Consider the following 10,618-nt stretch of genomic DNA (forward strand, 5'->3'; position numbering starts at 1 on the left):
TATATATATATATATATATATATATAAAGTAAAAATACAAAGTAACCTGGAAATTTTAGGCACAACGGCTCTTAATTTAAAAAAGAAAGATATGAAAGTGTTAGATAGAAGATTTGTTAGATGGAAGATTTGTAATCTATCTAATTGGAAATTTATATAACTTTGAAATCCGTACAATTCTTGTCTATATTGTAGATATAAAAATATAAGAGGTATATAAATAGGACGAATGTATATATAGCAAATGTCTAACATCGATCAAAAGACGATGATTATCTCATGTTCTTACCGTTATTAAATATCGTGTTTCAGAAGAATAAAGTACAGTCGCGACATTTCGACTATCATATACTTTCAAGTGATATTAGTTCATGCCCTTTTCGCAATGACTGATTCAAATATTCCACAAATGCGGCTTGAAGAGAATGAGGAAAAGAAGTCAGGCCAGATTTTGCCAGACAGTTGCAGAAGTATAATTAACCTTTCGTCGCTTTGACTGGACGAATTCACAAAGCCCGTGAGGCACGCGAGTTTCGCGCATTTGATAGTGGCAAGTTTCGTAAGTAGTTTTAATGACGAGTTTTAGATTCGGTAAGCAGGATAAAAATTTAAAAGGCTAACTCGGAGCTCGCGCGTAATTTGATGTTAAATATGAGGATTATTTAAAAAAATTCATGGCACAATAATTTTTTGCTTACATGGCGATAAGCCATGTAAACAAAAAAATGTTGTATAAATAACGTTTGTAACAAAACGTGTTTGAATAATTATTATAATACTTTTTTGTTTATAATTATGAATCAAAATTTATGTTAATGTCCTTGAAATGAATAAGGAAAGGGCCAATATACGGTCGATAGATCTTAATGTCTAATAAATAAATAGTATTTTTATATATGTAAATTCTACACCTTTCAATTATATAAACTGTGCGCCGTTTATTGTTGAACTTGAAACGCAATCATATATAAATTAAAGCTAAAATAATATCACAATTAAATTGATCGTCATTTGATAATAATCCTACTAGCACTTAAAAACCGCGGGAAGAACTTAGTTTACAAATTTATTTTGTTACTTACAAAAAATTTATTTTTTACATTTTTTTGTTTTGATAAAATGGAATTATAGTGATTAATGTACAATAGTGTCGACTAATTTTTACATGCAACAATCATTTTCATGAGAATCGATTTATATCGTAGATTGTGCGAAGGTTGAGGAATATCACAAGCATCCTTGAGCGCTTGCAGGATTACACTTTGGCGACTTAGTCTTAAGGCGCAAGTCACTTAACTAATTAGAGACTATTGTTTCGTGAAATATCGTGCCGCCGTTTTCCATTTGTAATTTTGCGAAACACACGCTACGCTTCGAATTCGTCAATAGTTAATTTCACAGAAGAAGAAGCTATACCTCGTGTAAAATAATAATCTGCTTTAGATTTTAAACCGGCGTCCTTGAAAATTCAAGTACGTTGCAGCATTGGGGTGTAATTCAATTCACAGAACGGAACGGATCGTTTCGTACGCGATCATTTGTATGTGTACCTTCCCCTTTATCTCCTTTTAATACGTATTATATGAAACACAAATTAATTTTCGTAGAATGCAAGAAATATTCCAGTTTGCAATTAAATGTCGCTGCGTACAGAGTAAATATATAATTAGATTATATATATTAGATTATAACCCCCTCAATTATTCGTAAACTGATAACGATAATTCGTTTGAATGTTGATGAAATTAATGGGCATAAGTGGCATCTACATATGTGTATATTACATGTAAATGTGTACAGAAAGAATACCATAGCAACTATTTTTAACAAATATGAAATAAAAAAAGAAATCTTTTATCGATTTTCTTAGGAATATTCTCAAGTCATTGCGTTTTTAGAATCACCCGATTGTTTTACTTTAACGTATGCGACAAAGAAACTGTATATTTAGAGAAGGAACGCACACTTACGCATGCATTTTCTATACGTACGTAACCATAGATGGATACAAGGGGTTGCATGGGGCCACTGGCGGAAGGGTGACGATGATGTTGAAAAGAGACAGAGAGCATTCCGATTGGCCCATTGTGGTACAGCGAAGCGACAATGCCGGCAATTGGCCGTCGCTCGACAAAACCGCTAAATGATCCGCCGCGGCGTACAGTGGTGCTACGGCCACTTTATTTCAATCTAGGAAATCCTCCGTATACCCCTTCCAGTCCCTCCACTCACGCGTCGATTCCAGATGCGAAATTACCCCATTTTTCAGTATTAACGGCTGGCCGATGTATCGACGATCGGGTACGTATGGTAATGCAATCGCGAGTCATTTCTGACGTTTCCTACGCTTCGACAGATGATTTGTCATCACCGGACATTCTGATGGAATTTTTATGGATTACAATGGATATTGCCACGCGGCTTCTTATAAATTCATTGAATTCATTTATGTTAAATCTGCGTTAAAAAGATTGGGTCTTCTTTTAATATCCTTTTTTTTTTATTTTCATTATCTTTCTACAGTTACGTTTTATCTAAAACAAATATCATGGTAATAATAATTTCCGAATTGTATAAGTGTATTCAATCTTATTGAACTATTTTTAACAAATATCAAATAAAAAAAGAAATCTTTTATCGATTTTCTTAGGAATATTCTCAAGTCATTGCGTTTTTAGAATCACCCGATTGTTTTACTTTAACGTATGCGACAAAGAAACGGCTTTCACGAGAAAGCCTTGAAAAATATATTATTTTAAATATTTTTAATTGGTTTTTAATAGAATAAAAATTTCTTTTAATAAACAATATTATTTGTAGTGAAAGTGTTCATAAAATTTTTTTTTAAAAGGACAGCATTAAATTAATTTAAAAAAAACTTAATAATTTGATAGAAAGAATATATCGAAGATTTAATTTGATGAGTTATATATTATAAATATATTGAATTATCACAACTTAAATTTCGAGAAATATATTCTTCTTAATATTTGTTAATTAATAGTTTTTAACGGATTAAACCAATAAACATTTCTTTCAATAAACAATATTATTTATAGTGAAAGAGTTTATAGAGGTCTTTTTTAAAAGGATAGTCATTATGCTAATTTTTAAAAATAAACTTAAAAGTTTAATAGAAGGAACATATTTAGAGATTAAACTGACAAAACGTTATTTAAGAGTTTTATTATAAATGTAACGTAAATCGATGTACAGTCTGCAGAAATATTGCCGATTTCTATGGTAAATTGTTCGAGAGTTTAATAGGGTAGAGTTATGGAAACGGCGTTGATGTTGCAAACTTTCGAATTCGTGGTGGGTTGCTTAAATGACGCAAGGTTTGCGAGCACTTAAGCGTTAGAGGCTATTCAGGAGCGATTAAATAATTAACAGCAATTAGGCAATTGAATTTCCTGCCCCTCCCCCTGGCGTCACGCAACGTTGACCTCTTTCCCGAACTTCAACATTATTCCTCTTTTCTCTTTCTTGATGCCACTTCCTTCTCTCGGTGCACCCTTGATTTTATCACGTTGCCTTAATTTTATTCTGCAATCTGTCGAACAAACTTGCTAATTTGTCTCGATCCAAGGAGTTACTGTAAGTCGTCATTTCATTCGAATTTCAAATCAATGTTATACAGTCGTGGGCAGAACGATTGTAACACTTTTTTTTATATGAATTTTGGAACGTAGCTTACTCACTGAACGATTATTTCTTATTTAAGGTGATTCTTTAATAAATGAAGTTACTATAGAAATACATAAATTTTTTATATAATGAAGTTGAAGTACCGAAATTGACATGTGCAAAATTTTTCAGTAGGTTAACGATGAAATAAGAGAGAAAAAAATATTAAAAATGTAACCTTTCACGTATAATTTACAATTAGTGACAGATAATGCTCGCAAACGCTTCTTTGATTAACTGCACACAAATCTTACCATAGACTTTTCTCAAAAACGAGATTATAATAGTTTAAAAAATTATGATTTTAATAATCACAAAAAAGTCAACGGCCATTCTGAAAACATATAAACTTGCGTATAAATTTAACTTTGAAAAGTAAACATAATCTCATCTTGTTTTCGTCCGATGATAATGCAGCTCTTAATTTACTATATTCCATACTATTTCATTAGATATACACGTAGTTTTAATATTTTATCTAAATTATGTAGATATTTGTAATTTTGGGTGGGCCCTGGTGGCATCCCAAATTTTCGACACTTTACTAAAGAACCATCTTAAAGATCTAACTATTTACATTTAACTTCTCTGTAGGAGCAAGGCTGAGTTCCGAAACTCATTGAAAAAAAGTGTTGCAATCGCTTTGTCCACTACTGTACATGACATTAGGAGTGTGATTTAGTTTTAAGGGTTTGTTTTCTCAAAAACTGATTTATTTTAAACAATATATCACGTAAACGTTTAGTAACTATTGTACGATCAACATTTAATTCTCTGGCAAGTTCTGAAGTGAATTGTGCTGGATTTTCGTCCAATAATGCTTGCAAATCTGCATTTTTCAGCTTTTGTTGTTAACATGAAATTATCACATTTGAATCAACAGAACCAATGTTCACATTAATTGATGGAGCAACATCACCATAAGTTCCTATTAGAATTCTATGATCTTCAGCCAGCGTTTTCTTCTGATTAAAAAACAAAAGCAACGCATATCGGAAATGCTTTTTAGGAAACTCCATTTTTTAAATAATATAAACACGATGTTTACTGCGACTGTTATTAGCAAACGACTAAATATTATGGAGTAATATTAAAACATTAAGAAATAATAGCTGATTGAAATGTCTTCGACAATACTGACATTAATGCCATCTCTTGCAAAACCCTTAAAACTAAATCACACTTCTGATAAATTATAACCTTTGTAGTTCTAGATACGTGCCTTTTTCAAAGAAAAGACGATCAATATATTAATTTGTGATAAATTGATAATAAATTAACAATCAATGTGATTATTATTTTTGGTTTTAGTTTATTATTACACTTTAAATTCAATCAATCAAATCAGTGCGTATTTTATAGAATTGAGAAAATATATTTGTGAATATTATTAAATATCAAGATCTGTTTCGATCGAAAATAGAATTCTTTGTCTTATTTGATTTATTCTTATGAATTTAATTTTTTACCGATCTAATAAATTCATTTATAAAGAAAAGAATTATTCAGATGCAAAAGAGTGTCCGACCTTAATTTTATTATTAAAGGGATCGTAAAGCTGTCTGTTACCGACTAAATCGTAATTTTTATATAACAATTTTTTTTCTTCTTTTACAGATTTAAAAATCCTTTTTCAAGATTAAAGTATACGCATTAATACGTGTATGTGAGGTGGAATTTATACCGAGAACAACAAACAAATTTTCTTAAGATTTCAATTTCGAAATTTTTTATCGTTCTTAGAATAAATTCCACCTCACATACACGTATTAATGTGTACTTTAATCCTGAAAAAAGAATTTTCGAATCTGTAAAAGAGGAAAAAGATAATTGTTATACAAAAAAGACGACTTTAATTTTGGAAAACTTTTTTTGTTGGGCCTTTGATTATAATTTCGCAAGCTCAGGATTGTGCATGTCATATGCTTCCGAGAAAGGTATCATTTACGTACGATCTATAAAATTTCTGCACTAAGGGAATTAGAACCTGAGGTGACAGCTGTAAGAGCTAAAATAAAATGAATTTTTAATTTTTTCCCCGATTTTCTCATCAAATCTAATGTGGCCGGTATTTTTTTGTGCGTACCTTTATTGTGTAAAAGGATTTAGTGATCTATAAAGTCAATTCGTAGAAATTGGCAATCTGCAATTGTCGATAATTCCTGTTGGTTTAAGAAGAGAGAGAGAGAGAGAGAGAAATCTCCTTAAGAAATTTAATCTTATATAGGTATTATTTATATATAATAATTATAATACTAATTATATAAAACTGTTAAATAATGATAATATTATAAATATTGATATTATTATATGCTTAAGTATTTATCGTCAATTTATTTTTATTTATTTAGGCTTTTTTTAGATGTTTAAATATATATTCACATTTCATTTTTATATATTTTATTATATATATTACGCAGGCTTTTTCTCAGACTATATAAAAGTCTAATAAAATCTTTCTTCTTTTTTTTTCTCTTTCCTTTTCCGCTGCCTCTTCTGGTACCCATGAAAATTCGTAACAGCTCGGGTAGAAAGCGAAAGTATTTATACGGCAACCGGATCAACGATAGGATTGTCAAAGGTAGATGAGAATAGAGCCGGAGACAGGGGTTGCTAGCACTTAGGGGTACGAAGGAAATCAGGATAATTGTTAACAATTAGCTTAATCAACCTCGAGAGCAAGCTTTTGTTGTTGGCTGCTCTGATACGCGCGTTTGAGGTTCTCATGGGTTTCCTTTTCTGCCAATTTTGGATCTTCATGACGACTATCTTAATGTTCTGATAATTCGTAATCAATAGAGATCACGAATTACTTTTTAACAGTTTAATTGAACAAATTGAGACTATAATAATATTTAAATTTTTAAAGGCCGTAATAAATTATCGCAATGATGGCACAATATTTTTATTGCTAATTATTTGAGATTACGTTGGATGTTTATCTTACAAAGTATTCTTCTTTTGCTTCAGGTGTGGTTTCAAAATCGACGTGCAAAGTGGCGCAAGAAGGAAAAAGCTTTAGGCAGAGATACGAGTTTTATGCATGTTGAACAAGGTGGTGAGTTGAAAAATAATAATTTAAATTGATCTCTGAAACAATATACGATATCTAACGGAAATAAAAAGAGAAACTTTTAATTTAAAAATTTTTTAAAAGTACTCTTGTGTGTGATTGTTAATCATTAGACATTTAATTTTGCAAAATTATTTGAAACATAATATGATTTAAATGTTTTTCTGTATTATGTTTTTTCGCATAATTTGTGTTCTCAAGTTTCTTTAGATAAATAATGTTTTTTAAATAAAAAATGAGGTCACATTTTTCCGTTCTTTTTCACAATAGTAATTTTTTTCGCTGCCTTTTCCTTTTTTCTTCGCTTTTCTTTTTTTTAAAAATTAAATAATCGTAAAAGCTCATTTTCATCCATCGTTGCTCTCTCGCTTTAGTAACATAGTAACGTGTGCGTTACGATTGCTAATATGTGCATGAGAGACGATAGGGCGCAAGTTACGAAGGGTAGATGTAATCGGCGACAATTACGTCTAATTTTAGTGTTGGCTGTCGCAGCTATCACGTGCAAATAATATAGAATAGAAACCTAGTCGCGATTATTTTTTCATGAAGCATTCTGAATAAAGCTTGTACATCGAATGGGTAATGTTAGCAGTAAAAATAGTCTAATGACTTTTTAACTCTGTAGTATTCCTATATCATGTAATGATGATCAGGTTTATTAACTATATTTAACGGCATAACGAGAGGTCTTCTCAATTTCTTTTCGTATTTCGAATTCAGAATAATGAATATAAGTTTTTCTCAGAAATATTCAACAAAAGTAACAGAAAAATTTATATTATTTTCTAATAAGCAAAAAATAAATAAATATTTTATTTATGAATTATTTTTCAATATATTAATACATATAAATATATAAAATGCACATTTTAATTATGTTTTGTTAATTATGTTTTGCTTTCTGAAAAATAACTCTATAACAAATTCCTTTCATATTTTCTAATACAAAAATAATATTAAAGAGAAGGAAAACGAAGCTCTCCTATCCCTATTCAATAATCACCTAATTTTTAACTCATTTAGGATGTTTTATATCACAATTAAAGCCACTATTATTGACATCATGTGTGTTATATATATATAATTAAATCAATTAAATATTTTCCAATTTATATTAATATTCGAGAACATTATGAATATGTATTTAATTAAAATTTTCTGAAAAAAATTAATAGAAAGCAAGTAAATATCAAACGGAATAAGTAATTAAATAACTTATTATAACAGCATTAAAAAAATAATGATTTCAATTAATATAATTTTAACTAATATATATTATATAATAATTTTAATGTTTTTTATTGCGAATTTTTGACAGAAATTGCTTATTTAAATAATATAAACGAAAATATATACATATATAGTTTTTAAGAATACATCCAATAAAGAAGTAAGTAATAATAAAAAGCCAATTAAAAGTCCACCGCGTGGTTGTCAGTGCGTAAATCATATTTATTAAATATATTAAAAAATTTTTACTGTACAGACATTTTGACCATTTTCCCTTCTAATGTAAAAATAAATATAAAAATAATTTTGCTTACTTATAAGACAATTTAAACGTATTACTAGAATATGTATAAATATTGTTGAGTCATAATCACGCCTTAAACGCGCACAAAAACTTGTAGAATGGTCGTCTTGTTATCGCAATAGTGCAAGTTTCTAGAAATATTCCAAAAGCAAGGTGTTGCAGTTTATCAGTGTATCAAATGACATAAAAAGTAAACCAATGTATAAACGCCAGTTTTTGTCAGCAGTGTCGGTTAAGAGTTAAAACAGTATAATTAAAGAGTTTAAAACAGTAATTAAATCTTCAAATGCATATTTAAAGGTTTGTGAAGAATAATTATTTAAAAAAATGAAAATATCGTTTTCTTCAAAATTGATACAATTAAAAAATTTAAAAATTATTAGAGGAAGAAGAAAACTATTTTTTGAATTGACAGAAAGTTGATTAATGAAATAATAATATTGGCAAAACGATTATATTCTGATTAAATGTCACTTTCGTTTCACAATTCTTAAAAAATCACTCTTTTTGAATTACAATAATTTTGACGATTTTTTCTTAAGAAACATCTTTTTCAGAATTGTGATAATGAAATTAAATTAGTTCACTTTTGACTATTAATAAGGTTTACTTAATTTATTCATGTCCTTGAGTTGTGTTACTTTCTTTTAAATAAGAGAATGATATATTGAACAATATTAATATAAAATAATATTTTACAACAATTTATATTTTCTCGCTGCTCGGATGTAAAAAACACATCTCGGGTGACTATTCCTCGGTTAAAATAGTATAAATTGTTCAGAAACGAAAGTTCAAAACTGAAAAGTCGATCTAGTTTTGTCCGAGAAAGAATTTGGAGTAACATGAAAGGAGTAAGCAAACCCATCCAGAATTCTGTTTACAGGTGTTAACGAGTTGTCCCTTCACGCGCGGCTGTTGCAAACGGCGAGCGGCGTTCCCGGCACGGACTCCTCGGGTCCGCCGACAGGCGCGTTTCCCTGGTTCATACCTCCGGTTTTCCCGTCGCCCTGGCCACCGAGCGCACCCAAGTTACCGCCATTGCACGCCCTCCTGTCGCAATACATCGGCCTGCCTTTGCCGCAGAACCTGGCGTCACTCGGCACGATGCTTCCGGTCGGCCTGAATCCGAGCTCGTCGCTAAATCACAGCAGCGTGAACGGACACTCCTTGGGCGGCCATTTACACGGTCATCCCTTGAATCTCGGAGTGCAGAGCATACCACAAAACCTAAGCTCGAAGAATGACAGGGAGGAGGACTCGGCGTCGTCCGACGACGAGATCAGGAAGCAAAGCGCGGAAGTGCTGAGAGTAAAGGCGGAAGAAGCGTTACGCAAGGCGGACAATTAACTGTGAGAGCTTACGAATTTTTGTAAATACCTTTGTAAAGACCTCTTCGGGTCATCCAAAAACCGTTTGATACTAACGTAAACATTTCGGGCGTAAACATTCACGAACCTATAGTATCCTGTATGAGTCAGAAAATTATTTCGTTTGTCAGGGCTGTAAGAGCATGGAGTCGTGTCGATCATACAGTTCGATACAGGCATTTTAATATGCGACGTATCCCGGGAGAAAACGCTTTTGCCAATGTATTCTAAAGTTTAAAAAAAAAAAAGAAAAATTAGAAAAAGTCTTTCCATTACAAAAAAAGAATCCTTTTATTTTTGCGTTTTCTTCCGGGACACTCTGTAGAATCTGGACTTAAGATTCGAGTAACGTGTATTCACTGTATTCGAATAGAAAACCGACTACATTTGATACATTTGGATATTTGTTATGATATATCGGTTAATGTTAACAATTTTGAACATATTCGATCAGCAGCTTAGTCCAATCGATAGATTGTTCAATGACTTACATAACTTCAGCGCTAATTAGACATTCACATGAGACGCAATAATAAGTTTACCAGTTATAAATCAATAATAATTAGTTGCTGATTGAATATACGCAACCTTTTTGATTTAATCATAGGGACTTTAAAATCGTGAGAATTAATTTATTCAAATACGTTCTTAATTAAAAAAAACTTAAGGCAAAACTATACAAATACTTGATTCTGAATTAATAGAGACTTTTAGTGAATAACTGAATTTCTCCAGAATTATTCAACAAGAATAATTTGTTATTTTTTTTTTATATAAACAGAAATTAAATGTTCCATTCATTGAATTTTTTTTAAATATGTTAATATACAAATATGTATAATATTTTTGTGTGTTACCTAATTTTATATAATTAATATTACATATATAAGTAATATTATTTTGTTATTAAACAAAATATACATATATATATGTATATGTACATATATATAT

General features: G+C 30.4%; 1 protein-coding gene across 1 annotated transcript in view; it reads left to right on the top strand.

Moving 5' to 3' along the window:
* The window catches only part of LOC108747542 (aristaless-related homeobox protein-like), a 22,789-nt gene extending 13,056 nt beyond the window's left edge, over positions 1 to 9,733 (top strand). Inside the window, exons 3-4 of the mRNA XM_018485106.1 lie at positions 6,658 to 6,745; positions 9,184 to 9,733. Coding sequence (XP_018340608.1) covers positions 6,658 to 6,745; positions 9,184 to 9,647 — 552 coding nt within the window. The 3' untranslated portion in view covers positions 9,648 to 9,733. The remainder of the gene's footprint in view (positions 1 to 6,657; positions 6,746 to 9,183) is intronic.
* The last annotated feature ends 885 nt before the right edge of the window (positions 9,734 to 10,618 follow it).

Source organism: Trachymyrmex septentrionalis, unplaced genomic scaffold (assembly GCF_001594115.1).
Source record: "Trachymyrmex septentrionalis isolate Tsep2-gDNA-1 unplaced genomic scaffold, Tsep1.0 scaffold108, whole genome shotgun sequence".
Lineage (NCBI taxonomy): Eukaryota > Metazoa > Arthropoda > Insecta > Hymenoptera > Formicidae > Trachymyrmex > Trachymyrmex septentrionalis.